The 19,263-nt window shown below is 39.9% G+C and overlaps 1 protein-coding gene across 1 annotated transcript in view; it reads right to left on the reverse strand.

Moving 5' to 3' along the window:
• Positions 1–19,263, reverse strand: part of LOC128657199 (spectrin beta chain, non-erythrocytic 5-like) — a 46,646-nt gene that overhangs the window by 14,107 nt on the left and 13,276 nt on the right. Inside the window, exons 3-4 of the mRNA XM_053711456.1 lie at positions 15,368–15,370; positions 1,997–2,113 (exon numbers count right to left, since the gene is read on the reverse strand). Coding sequence (XP_053567431.1) covers positions 1,997–2,113; positions 15,368–15,370 — 120 coding nt within the window. The remainder of the gene's footprint in view (positions 1–1,996; positions 2,114–15,367; positions 15,371–19,263) is intronic.

Consider the following 19,263-nt stretch of genomic DNA (forward strand, 5'->3'; position numbering starts at 1 on the left):
TCTAAGCTATTGTTTGGTGCAGACCTTGGACAGCACTTGTTTATTGGTGGGTGAATTTATTCACCAATCAGCAAGAACAACCCAAGTTGTTCACCAAAAATGGGCCGGCATCTAAACTTACATTCTTGCTTTTCAAATAAAAATACCAAGAGAATTAAGAAAATTTGACAATAGGAGTAAATTAGAAAGTTGCTTAAAATTGCATGCTCTAACTGAATCATGAAAGAAAAAATTTGGGTTCAGTGTCCCTTTAAAAGGCACATAAAGCATTATGCGGTAAAAGGCTGATTCCTTATGAGTGAGAGTCCCATACCATTACAGGGACAGTCTACATCTTAGTCATCTTAAAGTCTTACCTTAGATTTAGCTGCAAATAACCTCTTACACCTTGTCATTATCATGCAGCAGGGATGGCAAAAAAGTTATTTTAAAATGAATATTGTTTCTGGCCACTTTGAAATGGCTGCCAAACTCCGCCCACTGATGATATCACGACCTGAGCTGCATCTAGACACACTGCTGAATAGCATTGACATTCTGAATCCAACTATTGAGCCTTTTGTAATTGGACCCCTTGTTATCCTTGATAAATGGAGCCCTCTGGCTACTTAGAAAGGGACCACGGCTCCCGTCGCACTCTAGGTCCAGTGTCTCTTTACAGACACGTTGTAGTCGGATATTTGGGTCCTCCAAAGTTATACACAATGTCTACATACAGGTTACAAATGTCTTAGACCAGAATCTCATGCATGAGTAGTTACTAACAACTTTGTTCAAAGAAAGATAAACTCTACAGAGAAATGATTTCCTGGAAATAAATGATGCTTTTGAATATTTCTTAAAGAAACAGTACAGCACTTTTGTAACTTTGGGAAATCATTATAATAGTAAGGTTACCTGTTCTTAGACTGTGTAAGGGTGTTCTGTGAGCAGAACAACTGACTAATAATGGGCAAATGGGGTGAAAGTGCAATTGGCTTGGTAGAATGAATAGTCCTGTGGACATTCGTTTTGGAAAATCGAATGTTGATAAGAATGAAAATCCATTCAAATTCAGTAAACAAATGTTATTTTTGTTTTCAAATGTTCATAATTACACAGAATTTCCACATTCAAACTTCGAATGTAACATTATTAACAAAAACTATTCAGAAGTTCAATAGTTCATGTGGTAGGGAATTTGGTAAATTAATACATAATAGACACAACTATATCAAGTTGAATTTTTCTATTTTGAATATTGTATAATTTGAATATTACATTTAAAGAAAGCATTAGATATATTACATTAAACAAATGTAAGAATACTGTACAAAATTCAAACATTCACCAATCTCTAGCATTGACACACATACAAATATGAGTGTGCATGTGTCTGGTGCTTAAAGGGACAGTGCACACCAATTTTTATATAACTGCATGTAATAGACACTATTATAAAAAAGAATATGCACAGATACTGATCTAAAAATCCAGTATAAAAACTTTTATAAATTTAATTAGAAGCTTCCAGTTTAGCACTGTTGATTAGGTTGACTGGAACACCCAGTGAAAGGGGCTGGAATAACAAGAAGAGCAGACATTTTCCCCTCCCCCAATTCCCTGTATACGAACAGATAGATAGCATAAAAAGGAGCCAACAATAGTTTGTAAACATACGTATGCATTTGACACTGTGGGGCTTGGCTAGAAGTCTGAAAATCAGCACAATGTTATTATAAAATAAGCAAAACTATACATTGTTACAAAAACACTCCCAGAAGGGCTACAGTATATAAATGGATCTACAAAACATTTATGCAAAGAAAAATCTAGTGTACAATGTCCCTTTAATGAGCTACTATCTCTGTAAATGCAGCAATGTTCTTTCAAGATTGTTCAATAGAATAGCATATGTTAATATGTTTGTACGTACACGGCAGGGTTCACTGGCTAGACTTTAATTTTAACATGTTATGTTATTCATGTGTAACAGTACAACGTTTCTCAAGTTTACCTTATCCAGGGTAATGGAGGAAATCTGGAAACGAAGAATAATGATCCAAATAAGTCCCAGAATAAGTGTTCTGTCTCCATCTACAATGTTTTCTGGTCCAATCAACTTCACCGGCACCTGATACAAACACATTTAAGATTCATAGCTGTATTATTTTCTGTGCAAACATTTAAAGGGATAGGAAAGTCAAAATTAAACTTGCTTGATTCCGATAGAGCTTGGTGCTTGGTGTCTACACACATTTGCCCCTTGTGATTGGTTTACTAGATGTGTTCATCTAGCTCACAGCAGTGTATTGCTGTATCTTCAGCAAAGGATAACAAGAGAATGAAACAAGTTTGATAATAGAAGTAAATGGGAAAGTTGTTAAATATTGTATGTTTTATTTGTGTCTTGAAAGAAATTGTTGGGGTTTCTTGACCCTTTAAATATAAGATTAATAATAAAATAAAGGAACTGGAGGTGTAACAAGCACAATTACTGTTATGGTAATACACATGAAATTGTGTTTAAAGTTAACATAAACTTTAAAGAGACATTATACTGTAATTTGTTTTCCCTTTAATGTGTTTCCAATTCAGTTGTCTACAAATAACTTTTTTAACTTTATTTTGTTTTTTGAAATAGATGCTTTTGCCTGTTGAAGCCTCCACCTAAAATTAAAATGAAAGAGGCAGCAGCAGAATTAACCTCCAGAGGAGGGTGGGAGAGCGAGAGAGCCCAGTTCATTTGAAAAGGTGTTCCTGCCGCCGCTTTAAATACAGTGAGATATTATCAGCTGCTACTTGTTACTTTATGTTAAAAAGTACATTCAAGTATTTACATAGTGCATTTTTGGTTACTATGGCTAGATTACAAGTGGAGTGTAAAAATGGTAGTGTTTTGTGTGCTAACCTCTCTTGAGCACAATTCATGACTCCCATTTTTACCGTCATGGAAAATATTAACGCTCGAGTCAAAGCCTCAGGAGCGTTAACATCTCTTTCATAATTCAGACCATGCAATTTTAAGCAACTTTATAATTTACTCCTATTATCAATTTTTCTTTGTTCTCTTGGTATCTTTATTTGAAAAGCAGGAATGTAAGCTTAGGAGACGGCCCATTTTTAGGTCAGCCCCTGGGTAGCGCTTGCTAATTGGTGGCTAAATAGTGGAGTTTAGCACTGTTAAATTAAGCTCCATGCTCTTAATTAATTTTTGGTAAAACCTAAAGCTTTTACAAAAGGAACAAAGAGAGGAAATTGTACCACCTCCCCCACACACAATTGTAGTCATGTATGGAGTCTCATCCAGGTTTCTGACATTTGAAGAATACATCATTGAACTTCCTCGAATTTCCACTTTCAAAAGATTGTCAACGTAAAACTCTAATTATCATGTGGTCAGTGTATAAGTGGCAAATTCCTATCCAAAATAATGGCGGTAAATGTAGGAGGCTACTGAAACTGGGCTTCTTTTGGACAAAACTAAATTAATTCTCTGATGAGACTCCATATTTATTAGAGGTAATCCTTATTAAAGTAAGGAGCTCAACTGATGCCCTAAGATGACAATTAAATTTAATTGGTTGCTCTCATGACATCATTTGGTCAGTCTAAAATGGTGAATAAAAATAACAATTTCAAAGAAAGGAAGGAAAACAAATACAAACAAAATGTTATTTCAACCAAATGAAGTCTCAGAATCTTTCATATATGCAGCACAAATACTGTTGTTTGTGTCTAAAAGTGACATTAAATTCAAAACTAAACTTTATGCTTCTGATAGAGCAAGCAATTTTAAACGTTTTAGTTTACTACCGTTATCAAATTGTGTGCACTCCTACTGAGCATGTGCAAGAGTTATATACATGTACAAGTCTCTGATTGCTTGATGGCTGTCACATGATACAACAGACAAGGAACATTTACATTCTGTATGTATAATATTCTTATTTGATGATTTTTTTACATTTGGTTGACATACTTAAGAGTCTATGCTGAGTTTATGTCAGCAGTATGTTCATTTTTACTTTTATTTCTTGTTAAAAACAACTTTACAAAATTCTGTAAAATCACAGTATTTTTCTTCTTGTTGTGTTTCCAGAACCTTAAACCTTGGTATTCTGTCACTACCTCGCACAGAATAAAATTCCTGAAATGACTCTAATCAATACTGATTGTTCTGTTAAATAGATTTTTTTAAACATTGTTCATGTTGTGACTCTAGTTTAAATTATAACATACTGTATTTCTATAATTTTGTATATTAAATGTCTCCTGTATGCCTTCGACTTATAAACAACAGCAGAACAATAATCACATCATTCTTATTGATCAGAAAGTCATAATATACAAAACAGAAATTTGCTTTTGCAAATAGGTTGCCTATTGCCTAAAACATGAGGGAACTGACTAAAAATAGCTGGATAGTTGAGAAACAGATCGCTATTCTTTTATGATTTTATTAAACCTCATATTCTTTGATTGGAGTAAATTGGGCCCATATATATATTGAATAGTTTACACTGTGCACAAATATAAATTGCAGACTGCAACTTTATTAGAAGTTTACAAATTATAAGAGTGATGAATACATCCTGTTGAAGTGGTTCAGCTTGCTGGGGAGGTAGGTGCCAGTTCACCCAGACGGTATTGCTGGTAATATATTTTATGAGCTATACCTTTGTGAGTATACCAGTATGTTGCTCATAGATTTTTTGTGCTGTGGGTTTTTGACCACTGGATCACTCTCATCCTCATTTTCATGTCTTTTTTAGAAGTTTCATGTCTTTTTTTTAGAAGTAACTGTCATTCCGATTTAAAGCTAACTTTACCTAACCAATCATAATAATATTCTTGCAGACAAAGAAATAGAATATATATTTACAGTTTTAAGACTCATGGAAGTTTATTACTTTAAAAGAGGTATCTAGCGAGCTAATCAACTGGGATGTACACGCTTTCTCTATAAAAGGCTCCAGAGATACTATAGGACCCAGGTAGCATCTGAGAAATAGTTGCACATAGGGAGAGCATATACTGGATGCAGGTCGCCATCAGAGGGTGACAGGGGTGACTACAGTCAGGGGCCCGGCTGGCCTGAGGGGCCCAGTCGGGCCCGGGACTGACATAGTACGTAACTGTAATTTTTAATGAGTTTTCACTTAGTGCTGTTAAAAAAAAAATACTGAAGAAACAGGTCCAGCTGCCGATGACATCACTTTCACCAGCCCTGCGCACTTGTCTGATCACAATGAAGCTGACTTCAGACTGTCACTCAAAGTTTGATTTTTACTGTTCAGCTGTTTTCCCGCCATTTCTGATGTTTGGTGGGAAATCAGCTGCCAGTAAAAATCAAACTGGGTTATGACTCTCCCGACCATGGCAGTGAGTGGACAGTGGAGTGGTGAATGAAGGGCTGCTTGGGCTGTTTCTTGCCAGAAGCCTTCTTTATGCATGCTGCCGAAGATGAGGTCATCAGACAGAGGGAGACTCCAAGGCGAAGGTAACAAAACATTACCGGAATAGAGAGCAGGGCTGAACCTGATGGCTAAAGGAGCTTGTTGAACTGTCAGTTTATTTTCTCACACTCTCATGTACATTCACCAGTATCACACACACTATGTGCCCCCAGTGACAGCACAGGCAGTATGTGAGCTTCTGTAGAGCAATATTGTGACAACAAAACATTGATATATGGTCAGTGCTAGAACCACTGTATGACAAATAAAAATACCTGATGCAAAATTCTCAGGAAAAACACTGCGTTTAGACATATTAGACAAGGAGTGTGAGGGAAAATACTGGCAGCAAAGGCAAGCCTGGCTTTGTATGTGCTTACAAGGACCACAGTAAAACAGTGTCCCCTACCCCACCCTTGTATCACTTTCTATCTAGATGCTTCACTGCACTTTATACTTGGTTCACATGCCACCCTACACCAAGTCTATTATATCCAGTGTTAGCATTGCACAGCCACATTGCATTCTGTGCCATCACACTTTTGTACCTCGGTTCAGGCTGCAAATACCACGTACACCAAACTTGAATAGTGCAGATCTCAGTCATTTAATTTCTTGGAGAATTATCATTTGTACCTCATTCTACAATTATTAGTGAACACTGCCACTGTAAAACAATTATAGAATCCCACTGTATTAACAACTTCTGCAACTCACTTCCTCTTTTGGTCTGTCACAATGGACTGACTCTCCCACTCAGAAAGATGGTCACTCCCTTGATCTGATCTTTAGCTATCGATGCACTATTTCAAACTTCACAAATTCCCCTTTTCCTCTTTCTGATCATCATCTCCTCACTTGCAACATCTCATCCCTCCCTAAAACTCTCCCTCCTTCTACCCCTCACACCAAACTTCACAGAAGCATTATGTCATTAGATCAGCAACTGCTCGCTAGTTGTCTCGAACCCCTCCTCTCATCCATCTCCTTCTTTTCCTGCACTGACCAATCAACCTGCCACTATAACTCCACCCTTACATCGATCCTTGACAATCTGGCCCCTCCTACCATAGCTCGGAAATCACACACTCACCCTCATCCCTGGCATACTGCTCTGACACAGTACCTACGCAGATGTTCCCATACTGCTGAGCTGCACTGGAGAAAATCTCGGAGTTCAGCTGACTTTCTTCACTACAAGTTGAGCTTGAATTTCTACTACTCTGCCCTTAATCTTTATAAGCAACACTACTTCTCTACTCTTATCTCAACTCTTTCTTCAAACCCAAAATGTCTGTTCTCCACATTCAACACTCTTCTCTGTTAGCTCAAGATTTTGCCAGCCACTTCAATAACAAAATCGATTCCATCAGAAATGAAATCAGCTCTCAGCATGCTGCCAGCCTCCCACCCCTTCAAAAGCTTGCAATGAACCAAAACCCACATAGCCATATGTTTAGCTCTTTCACCCCTGTTACTGAGGAAGAAGTTTCTGCACTTATACTGTGCTCTCACCTCACTACCTGTCCCCTCAACCCCATTCCCTAACAGCTACTCCCCTCTGTCTCTTTTACCCTTACCTCTAAACTCACAAACCTTTTCAATCTCTCCCTCAGCACTGGTATATTTCCCTCATCTCTAAAACAAGCACTGGTCACACCTCAAAAAACCGTCTCTCGATCCAACCTCCCCATCCAACTACCGCCCTATTTCCTTACTCCCTCTTGCCTCAAAGCTTCATGAAAAGCTAGTACATGCATGCCTATCCCATTCCCTTACATTACACTCCCTCCTGGACCCAATACAATCTGGATTTCGCCCCCATCACTCCACAGAGACAGCAACCGTTAAGGTTAGCAACGACCTACTCACAGCAAAATCCAAAGGCCATTTCGCTCTGCTTATCATCCTTGACCTGTCTGCAGCCTTTGATACTATTGGCCACTCTCTTTTGCTGCAAACCCTCCAATCCTTTGGCATTTGTGACACAGCCCTCTCGTGGTTCTCTGGGGCTTCCTCTGCCCCATTATCACTTTCTGTTGGGGTACCCTTCTCAATCTACGCGTCATCATTAGGTTCCCTAATAAAGTCCCACGGGTTTCAGTATCATTTGTATGCCGACAATATTCAAATCTACATCTCTGCTCCAGACCTATCTCCTTCCTTGCTAACCCGTGTCACTAACTGCCTTTCTCACATTTCTTCCTGGATGTCCTCTCAAAACCTTAAGCTAAATCTCTCCAAAACTGAGCTCCTTATTTCCCCCTCTTCTTATAAAATCTACACCCCCATCTCTCTATAACTGTCAACAAATCTATCATTACCCCTACCCCGCATGCCTGATGTCTTGGGGTCACACTTGACCCAGATATTTCTTTCACTCCTCATATTCAGGCCATGGCTAAATCCTGGTGCTTCCACCTTAAAAACATCTCTAAAATTTGACATTTCCTTACATTAGGAACAACTAAGATATTAATCAACTCTCTCATCCTTTCCCGCCTTGACTATTGCAACTCTGTCCTCTCTGGTCTCCCTAGCTGCCATCTAGCTCCTTTACAATCCATAATGAATGCCTCTGCGAGGCTCATCTTCCTTACACTTCGCTCTTCATCTGCTGCACCTCTCTGCCAATCCCTTCACTGGCTTCCTCTTGCCTCCAGGATTAAACACAAAATTCTGACTCTGACATACAAAGCCCTCAACTGCACTGCTCCCTTTTATATCCCCGACCTTGTCTCCAGATACTCTCCCTCCCATCTCCTTCACTCTGTTTATGACCTCTTACTCTCCTCCTCTCTTGTTACCTCCTCACATTCCCGTTTACAGGACTTCTCCAAACTGGCTCCCATCTTGTGGAACCCTCTGCCTCACTTCACAAGACTCTCTCCTAGCTTTGAAAGCTTCAAGCACTCCCTAAAGACTTTTCTGTTTAAAGATGCATACAACCTACACTAACCTTTCCTAATACCAGTTCCTCTCCTCCATTGCTATCCGCAATGAACCTCCTTAGAATGTAAGCCTAAGAGCCCAACTGCTTGCAGATCACCCTCACAAAAGCTGACTACAACAGTGCGACTCTAGGCAGGGCCCTCTACTCATTTGATCCCAATAATTGCTACCTTGTATACCGCATATGTTTATAGCGCTGCAGAATCTGTTGGCGTTCTACAAATAACCGATAATAATAATAATAATAAATATAGCTGCAAGCAGCAATAGAGGTGGCCAAGTCCATCACCTTTACAATTGTATACAAGCAGCTAAGTCCCAATATAAAGCTACAACAAGGTTTTACAGTTCTAACATAAGCAGTTGGAAAGAAAAAACATTTTCAAAATGTTTGCATTTTTCAAGATGGCTGCCACGCCATATGACCAATACTTTCAACATGAACAGATGTAACTCTAGGTCACAATATATGGTTATACAGCAAATGTCACAGCCTTAACATAAGCGAAAACACATTTTCAAATTTTTAGTGTAAACTAATATGGCTGCCACAGCTTGTGACCAATTCCTTCAACATGAACAGCTGTGACTCTAGATCACAAAATAAGGTTATACAGCAAGTTTCACAGTTCTAACATAAGCGGTTGCAGAGAAAATAGATCTTTGAAATTTTCGCGTAAAACAAGATGGCTGCCAGATCATGTGATATACATCCTTTACGCAATTAAATGTCAAGAAAAAGGTTAATGCCTCATGGCAGCCATGTTGATTATGGAAAAATCGCAGTTTGAACAAACATGGTAGAGGACCTTGCGAGGAGCTTATGTGCAAAATTGCGCTTTTTTTGCACTAAGTGGTTTAAGAGAAGATGTTTAAAGATTTTAGCAAAATGCAAGATGGCTACTACATTATGTGACCAAGGCACTTCTGTTGAGCAATGGCAAATCTAGGTAATAGCAGCATTGAGCACAGCAAGTTTCAAAGTTGCAACATAAGAAGATTTTTAAGCGTTTCTCTAAATTTGTTGCAAAAAAACAATATGGCTGCCTAACCATATGATCTATGAGTTCAATGTTGCATTAGATGTAGCATTGCAATAGGCTGAAACAGCATACCTGATTTCAAGAGATTAGCATAAGTATTTGTGTTTTGTGAGCAATTGAATCAAAAGAGGCAGTATTGAATTACAAATAATTACGATAATCATAAATCCAATATTGCTGCCGCATCATATGACTGATTCTCTCCTAATGAGCCATCGTGAATCTAGGTCGCCATAAAGGATGATACAGCAAATTTCATAGTTCAGTTGCAGAGAAAATAGATTAGCGATATTTTTGCGTAAACCAGATATACAGCCTCCATATTATGCACAATAGTGCTCACCATAGATGTCAATAAACATGGCAAAAATAAAGCATTTTTGTCAAGCGGTTTTTGTTTTATTATTACTTAAAAAATATTGTTAAGTACCTCACACCCTCCAGGCTCCACAAAATATTTCCAGCTTCGAGCAATACTTGCTGGAGGGGCTGCGGAGAAGAGGGTACACTCCTCCATATCTGGTGGTCCTGCCCAAAATGACGTGCTTACTGGTCAGAGATCTTCGCTGTAATCACAGATACACTACAGATACAGGTCCCCCAAACCCTAAAAGCCTATTGTTCTGTGAACTCCCCAAAATACAAGACAAAGCCAAATTGGCTCTCCTGTTGAACATGTTAACAGTAGCCAAAAAACTAATCCCCAAGAGATGGAAATCTCAGGAGGTACCATCTCTATCAGAGTGGAGACAACAGGTCACCCTGGAACGATATCACTACCTCAAGACCCACAAATTAGACACCCATGAATATATTTTAGCAATTTAAAAGCAAAAGGAAAGAAAGGGAGAAAAGTATAGAAATTATTTTTTTTCTTCCCTCCCCCCTCTCTTCCCTCCCCCCTCCCTCTTCCCTTTCTTTCTCCTTCATCTTATTTCTCTCCTATTAACTCTTAACTTTTCATTCTTTCTCTCATGTTCTTTTCCAACGCCCTTATCCCCTCCTGAGGGTATAGAAATCGATACTAGTGTCTCCCTGGAAATCACAGTTTTAAAAACAAAAAATCCACAGAGAGGGGTACAAGAGCTCTGGTGAGTTTATCGCAAGTTAGGAGGAGAGATAGAAAAAAGGAAAAAACACTTAGTTTTTGAGAGGGCCTTGCAACCAGCTGCTAAGACCCTCTGTGATAATATTTTGATGTAATTGTAATCTGTGTATATTCTTTTCTTCATTCAACTTTTATGTAACATACTGAATCCAAATTGTATATCATATTCTTGATCTCACATTAATCGCATTTATTGTATTGGGCAGTTACATCAATAAAGCTTTATTGTAAAAAAAAAATAAAAAAATAAATAGAAGTAAAAAGTACAAATGGTTTATTTAATTTAATATTAAAAGGCACACATTGAGATCCAAAATAAAAAAAAAATAAATTAAAACAAAAAATATCGTTAAGCATTTTTTGTCAGGGTGCCAGGAATCTACTGAGACGAGAAGTGCAAAAATAATTACACCTTTATTAATAGCAAAAAATAATAAAAAAGTAAACAAGACAAATAACAAGCCAGGAATCAAAACCAGAGCTGGTAGTCAGACGAGCCGAGTCAGGAGCAAAGCGAGTAGTCAGGAACAAGCCAGGGATCAGGAACCAGGAGGGACGTCAGACAACCAGGTAATACACAGAAGCTCTCACAAACAGGTCTGAGACAACGCAAGGGCAAAGCATACTGAACAGAGGCCCTTTAAATAATAAGTGATGACATCACAATTCCAAGACTGCATCCTGTCTCACACTGATGATGTACACCATAAAAAGAAGTGCAGGAAATGAGCAGCATCACACAGTATGCACCAGAGTCAGCAAGAGAGGTGAATAAAATGACTGCCAACAGCACATGGCAAACAAAGCAGGGAAAAAATCCCTGACAGTACCCTCCCTTCAACAACCCCTCCCCCGCGGGAGGACAAAAGGCTTATTGGGGAAACGGGCATGGAAGGCACTGAGGAGGGCGAGAGCATGAACATCAGAGGAGGGAACCCATGAATGCTACTCTGGACTGTAGCCCCTACAGTGAACCAAATACTGTATGCGGCCCCTGGACATACGAGAGTCACTAATGCTGCTGACCTCATACTCCTCATGGTTGTCAACAAAGATAGGATGGGGACAAGGCAACACAGTGGTAAACCAATTACAAACCAATGGTTTCAAGAGGGAGACATGAAAAACATTGGAGATGCGCATTGCAGGAGGAAGGTCAAGAGCGTAGGCCACAGGATTGACCCGTCGGAGTATTAGAAAAGGACCAACATAACAGGGAGCCAGTTTATTGGAAGGCACACAAAGGTACAAGTTGCGGAAGGACAGCCAAACTCTCTCTCACCAACCAAGTAGGAAGGCGCGGGCAGACGCCTACGATCAGCCTGGAACTTTTGGCGCTGCATAGAACGATGAAGGCAATCCTGAATCTGCACCCACGTGGAACGGAGTTGCCGGAGATGCTCCTCCAAAGCCGGAATACCCTTAGACATGAATGAATCGGGCAACAAGGATGGTTGAAACCCATAATTCACCATGAACTGGGATAACTTGGAGGAAGCATTAATAGCACTATTACGAGCAAACTCTGCCCAAGGAACTGTTCCAGAGCTTGATTAGACCGTTCTGCAGCCCCAATGGATTGAGGGTGATATGCAGAGGAGAAGGAAAGCTGGATCCCCATTTGAGCACAAAAGGAACGCCAAAATCTGGAGACAAACTGGCTACCCCGGTCCGGCACTATCTCCTTGGGTAACCCATGTAAACGGAAGACCTCCCGGGCAAAAATTGCAGCAAGCTCCTGAGCGGTAGGCAACTTCTTCAAGGGAATGCAATGTGACATTTTAGAAAAACAGTCAACAACCATAAGGATAACAGTATTGCCATTGGAAACAGGGAGCTCGACAATGAAATCCATAGAAAGATGTGTCCAAGGACGCTCACCATTAGCAATAGGTTGAAGAAGACCCACAGGAAGACGTTGAGGAGTCTTATTCTGTGCATAAACTGAGCAGGAGGCAACATACGCAGCAACATCAGAACGAAGACCTGGCCACCAGAATTGTTGAGTGACAGACCAAATAATCTGGTTCTTGCCTGGGTGACCTGCGGCTTTAGGATAGTGGTAAGTGTGCAAAAGTTTAGTTTGAAGATTCTGAGGAACAAAACACTTACCACTAGGTTTCTCAGGAGGTGCATTGGTTTGTGCAGCCAGGATCTTCTCCCCCAAGGGAGAAGTCAAATTAGTACGTATAGTAGTCAAAATATGGTCAGGAGGTATAACTGGAGTAGGTACAGACTCCTCCTTGGACATAGGCGAAAATTGTCGAGAGAGGGCATCAGCCCTAACATTCTTACTACCAGGCAGGTAGGAGACCACATAATTAAACCGAGACAAAAATAGCGCCCATCTGGCCAGTTGGGGTGACAAACGTTTTGCTTCAGATAAGTTAAATTCTTGTGGTCAGTAAGAATGAGCACTGGAACGCTAGTACCCTCGAGAAGATGCCTCCATTCCTTGAGTGCCAAAATTATGGCCAGTAATTCCCTGTCACCAATTTCATAATTGCACTCCGCTGGAGACAATTTGTTAGAGAAGAAACCACAAGGATGCAAGGAACCGTCAGGCGTAGGACGTTGAGATAAGAGGGCACCTACTCCAGTCTCAGGCGCATCGACCTCAAGAACAAAAGGCAGGACATGGTTAGGATGAGCCAGAACTGGAATGGCAGCAAAGGCAGTCTTAAGACTATCAAAGGCCTTAAGGGCAGTAGGTGACCAATGGAGTGGATCATTCTCTTTACGGGTCATGTCAGTGATAGGTTTGACCAAAGAAGAAAAGTTTTTAATAAAATTTCTATAGTAATTGGCGAACCCTAAACAACGTTGAATAGACCAAAGACCAACTGGGTGAGGCCACTGCAGAACTGCACATAACTTGTCAGGATCCATGGAGAACCCTGCAACGGAGATAACATAACCTAGGAAGGTTACTTGAGTCTGATGGAACTCACATTTTTCGAGTTTACAAAAAAAGCCGTTCTCACATAGTCTCTGAAGAACCCGTGTAACATAAGAAAGGTGAGTCTCAAGTGTGGGTGAGTGTATGAGGATGCCGTCTAAGTACACCACAACACACTGTTGCAACATATCTTGTAGGACATCATTACTAAATTCCTGGAAAACAGCAGGAGCATTACATAGGCCAAAGGACATGGTTTGGCCTATGTACTCATAATGCCTGCTCCTGGTGTCAAATGTTGTTTTCCATTCGTGGCCCTCCTTGATCCTAACGAGATTGTACGCTCCTCTCAAAACAAGTTTAGTAAAGACCGTAGCTCCCTTGAGGCGGTCAAAGAGTTCCGTAATGCGTGGAATAGGGTAAGCATTCTTAATGGTATGATGATTAAGACCCCTATAATCGATGCATGGTCTTAACTCGCCACCCTTTTTCTTCACAAAGAAGAAGCCAGCCCCTGCATGAGAGCAGGATTTGCGGATGATCCCCCACCACAGAGCATCGGCAACATACTCCTCCTTAGCACAATTCTCCACAACAGACAGAGGGTAAACCCGGCCCCGAGGAGGAATGGCTCCGGGTTGCAGGTCTATGGCACAATCGTAAGACCGGTGAGGAGGCAACGTACCGGCACGCACCTTGTCAAAAACGTCTAGGGACTCTCGGTACTCCTCTGGCAATTGAGATACCGAAGAAGTGCACAAGACTTTAACTGGTTTCCAAAGACAAGTGGAAATACATTGCGGAGACCACGACAAAATTTTGGATCTGTGCCAGTCAAGACTGGGATTGTGCTTTTGGAGCCAGGGATAACCCAGAACAACCGGAAAATGCAGAGAGTTTATCACCTGGAACTGGAGGGTTTCAAAATGGAGAGCCCCAACATCCATGGATAACAGAGCAGTTTCGTGAGTAACAAGTGCGGGCTGAAGGGGTCTGCCATCAATGGCCTCAATAGCAAGCGGAACGGACCGAGGAAAAACAGGAATGGAGTGCTTTGATACAAAAGCATTGTCAATTAAATAGCCTGCAGCACCGGAGTCAACAAGAGCCTGGGTGACAATGGAGGAGTCCACCCAGGAAAGGACAACTGTGACCAAAGGTTTCTCCTTTAGCGGTTCCGGGGACGAGGATAAACCACCCAAGGTCTGCCCCCGACAGGACCTTAGGTGTGAGCGTCTCCTGGCCGTGTAGGACAAGACTTCAACAGGTGGCCCTGTAACCCACAATAGAGGCAGAGCCCCTCCCTCCTCCTAAAGGCTCTCTCCGCCGTGGAGAGACGCATGAATCCCAACTGCATCGGCTCAGCAGTACCTGGTGACTCTAGACCAGGAGGCATGGGAGGAGAGGGAGGCATGGGTGGGAATGAACATGTAGGAGACAACGGAACAGGAGGCTTCCACAAGCGCTCCTTGAAAGAGGGCCTCTCACTTAGTCTGATGTCAATTAGGATCAAAAAAGACACCAATGCCTCAAGATCTTCTGGTAAATCTCTTGCAGCAACTTCATCTTTAATCGCATCAGAGAGCCCATGAAAGAAGCGGCAACAAGGGCTTCATTGTTCCAACCTACCTCTGCGGCAAGCGTACGGAATTCAATGGCATACTGAGCAACAGATCTTGTACCTTGCTGAATGGACATGAGTCGTTTAGCAGCAGAGGAGGAGCAAGCCGGAACATCAAATACCCTTCGAAAGGAGGCCACAAACTCAGGGTAATTTGAAATCACATCTTTATTAGTCTCCCACAAGGGATTAGCCTAGGCAAGAGCTGTGTCAGAGAGTAACAAGATGAGAAATCCCACCTTAGCTCTGTCAGAGGGAAACGCCTGAGGTAACATCTCAAAGTAAATGCCCACCTGGTTCAAAAACCCTCTGCACTGATTAGGATCACCTCCATATCGCTGAGGTAGAGGTGCAGAATCGGACATGCTCCTGGTAGGACTAGGTGCAGCAGCGGAAACAGGAGCAGCCATAACTTGCAGGACACTTTGGTGTAGTGCGAGTCAGCAGGGTTTGCAGGGCTAGTGCAAATTGATCCAAGCGGTGATCCTGTTCATCCATACTGGAAATTATGGTTGGTAAAGGTGGATTATTAGCACCATCAGGATTCATGGTCCTTGCGTAATGTCAGGATGCCAGGAATCAGACTGAGACGAGAAGTGCAAAAATAATCACATCTTTATTAATAGCAAAAAATAATAAAAATTCCACAAGACAAATAACAAGCCAGGAATCAAAACCAGAGCTGGTAGTCAGACGAGCCGAGTCAGGAGCCAAAGCGAGTAGTCAGACGAGCCGGAATCAGGAACAAGGAGAACAGCAGAGTCAGGAACAAGCCAGGGATCAGGAACCAGGAGGGACGTCAGACAATCAGGTAATACACAAGAGCTCTCAAAAACAGGTCTGGGACAACGCAAGGGCAAAGCATACTGAACAGAGGCCCTTTAAATAATAAGTAATGACTTCACAATTCTCAGACTGCATCCTGTCTCACACTGATGATGTACACCAGTCTGGTCATAAAAGAAATTGCAGGAAATGAGCAGCATTACACAGTAGGCACCAGAGTTAGCAAGAGAGGTGAGTAAAATGGCTGCCAGCAGCACATGGCAAACAAAGCAGGGGAAAAAAACTGACATGTTTGAACAATTCAAAATGGCTGCCAAACCATATGACCAATTGACTTTTCTTGAACAAATCTGAATATTGGTCATAAGATAACTCTATAAACCAAATTTCACGTCTGTCTCATAAGTGGTTTCAGAGAAGATTTTTGCAGTTTTTAAAAACAGTGCATACAAAACAAACTGGCCGCCACACTGTGTAATGTATGGCTTTTAAACTGCACACACTAATGCTCACCATAGACCTCTACAATTTGCAGAAGTTTCATGAAAATTCGTAAATGTTTTATTTCACGAAGGCGACTGCGCAGTGCGAATTTTAACTGCAATATTGTCTTTGAGGGTTATGACTATGTGTAATCATTTGTCTATTACACTTTAATATTGTTAAATATTGTTAAACTAATGCATAAAGTGCAAATGTACGCAATTAAATTTTGATAAAATGGATAATGTCTCACGGCAGCCATGTTGATTATGCAAAAATCGCAGTTTGAACAAACATGGTATAAAGCAAGTTTTTACAGTTCTAACATAAGCAGATGGAAAGAAAACACATTTTAGAAATGTTTGCACTTTTCAAGATGGCTGCCAAACCATATAACCATTACTTTTAACATGAACAGATGTAACTCTAGGCCACAATAAATGTTTATACATTAAATTTCACAGCTTTAACATAAGCGGCTGCAAAGAAAACACATTGTCAAAATGTTTGCGTAGACCAATATGGCTGCCACAGCTTGCGACCAATTCCTTCAACATGAACAACTGTGACTCTAGGTCACAATATAAGGTTATACAGCAAGTTTCACAGTTCTAACATATGCGGTTGCAGAGAAAATAGATTTACGAAATGGCTGCCAAATTGTATGATATATAGCCTCCATATTATGAACAATACTTCTCACCATAGATGTCAATAAACATGGCAAAAATAAAGCATTTTTGTAAAACGTTTTTTGTTTTATTATTAATTAAAAAATACTGTAAAGCATTTTTGAACAATTCAAAATGGTTGCGCCTTTGCAATGGTATACGAGCAGCTAAGTCACAATATAAAGCTATAAAGCAAGTTTTTACATTCCTAACATAAGATATACAGCAAGTTTCACAGTTCTAACATAAGCGGTTGCAGAGAAAATAGATTTATGAACTTTTTGCATAAAACAAAAAGGCTGCCAGATCATATGATATACAGCCATTATATTATGTACAATAGTTCTCACCATAGATGTCAATAAACATGGCAAAAATAAAGGATTTTTGTAAAGCGGTTTTTGTTTTATTATTAATAAAAAAATATTGTTAAGCATTTTTGAACAATTCAAAATGGCTGCTAAACCACATGGCATATCAACTTATCTTGAAAAAATCTGAATGTTAGTCATAAGATAACTCTATAATCAAAAGTTAAAGTCTGTCCCATAAGCGGTTTCGGAGAAGATTTTTGTAGTTTTTAAAAACAGCGCGTACGAAACAAAATGGCCGCCAAGCTATGCAATGTATGGCTTTTAAATTGCAAATGCTAATGCTCACTATAGAACTCTACAATTTTCAGAATTTTTATGAAAATTTGCAATTGTTTTATTTTACGAAGGTGAATGCGCAGTGCAAATTTTGACTGCAATATTGCCTTTAGGAGTCATGACTAAGTGTAATTATAGTTAAATAGTGTAAACATAATGCAAAAAGTGCAAATTTACGCTATTAAATGTCGATAAAAAGGTTAATGTCTCACAGCAGCCATGTTGATTATGGAAAAATCGCAGTTTGAACAAACTTTGTAGAGGACCTTGCAAGGAGCATATGTGCAAAATTACGCATCATTGCAATAAGCGGTTTAAGGGAAGAAGATATTAAAGATTTTCACAAAATGCAAAATGGCTGCCACATCATGTGACCAAGGCACTTCTCTTGAGCAATAGCAAATCTAGGTCATTGTAGCAGTGAGCAGAGCAAGTTTCAAAGTTGTAACATAAGCAGTTTAAGAGCTGAAGATTTTTAAGAGTTTGTGGAAATTAGTCGCAAAAAGCAATATGGCTGCTAGAGCATGTGACCTAAGAGTGCAATATTGAATGAGATGTAGCAGAGCAATAGGATGTAACAGCATACTTGATTTCAAGAGCTTTGCATTAGCAGTTCAAGAGTTATGGGCAATAGAAAAAGCGGCGGCATAATAATAATAATAATCCTGACAATAACAATCGGTTGTCCTGCAACTTCGTTGCATAGCCACCTAATAATAATAATAATAATCCTGACAATAACAATAGGTTGTCCTGCAACTTCGTTGCATGGCCACCTAATAATAATAATAATAATAATAATAAAGTATTACCAATCCCTTTCTGCAGCCTTCAAGTACCATCCTACATCATCTGTAGAATTTTAAATCCCATACAAGGGTTTGCATGGACATAGTTAAACATGAAACTTTATGTGTTATCTTTAAAAAATCCCATAAAATTGTACTTTATTACATGAAATTAATGAGGCTAATGTCCCTTTTGCTTGGTGAGATGTTTAATATTGATTTGCTTGTGACCAGGGTAGTTTAAAGGGGCATAGAAGTCAATGATTCAGAGCATACAATTTAAAAGAAACATAAAACATTCCAATTTACTATTTTATCAAATTTACCCAATTCTTTTGTTAACACATTTAGAAACATAGCTCTTTACTATTAAATATATTGAGCTAGGCTTAGTAGTCTGCGTGTATCTCGAAAAATAAAAGGACTGTAAAGTCAACATTAAACTTTCATGATTCAGATAGAACATGGTATTTTAAACAATCTTCAAACCTTCAACAAAGGACACCATGAGAATGAAGCACACTTGATAACAGAAGTAATTATAACATTGTTTACAGGGTTTTATGTCCCTTTAATTGATTTTGTGTTTTGATTAATGATTTATATGTCACCATTTACCATTTACCAATTACATGCTGCAGAGTATGAAATATATTTGACTTTGCTCCTTTCAGTTAATTTTGGTATATGAAACATGTGGCAGGCTTAATATTTTTTGGACAAAATATAATCGGCGGTGGGGGGGGGGGGGGCCTGACCACTGGCTCAGTCAGAGGCCCTACAATTTCTAGTGACAGCCCTGTGGTGGACAATAGTGTTGTTTG

This window comes from Bombina bombina, chromosome 1 (genome assembly GCF_027579735.1).
Source record: "Bombina bombina isolate aBomBom1 chromosome 1, aBomBom1.pri, whole genome shotgun sequence".
NCBI lineage: Eukaryota > Metazoa > Chordata > Amphibia > Anura > Bombinatoridae > Bombina > Bombina bombina.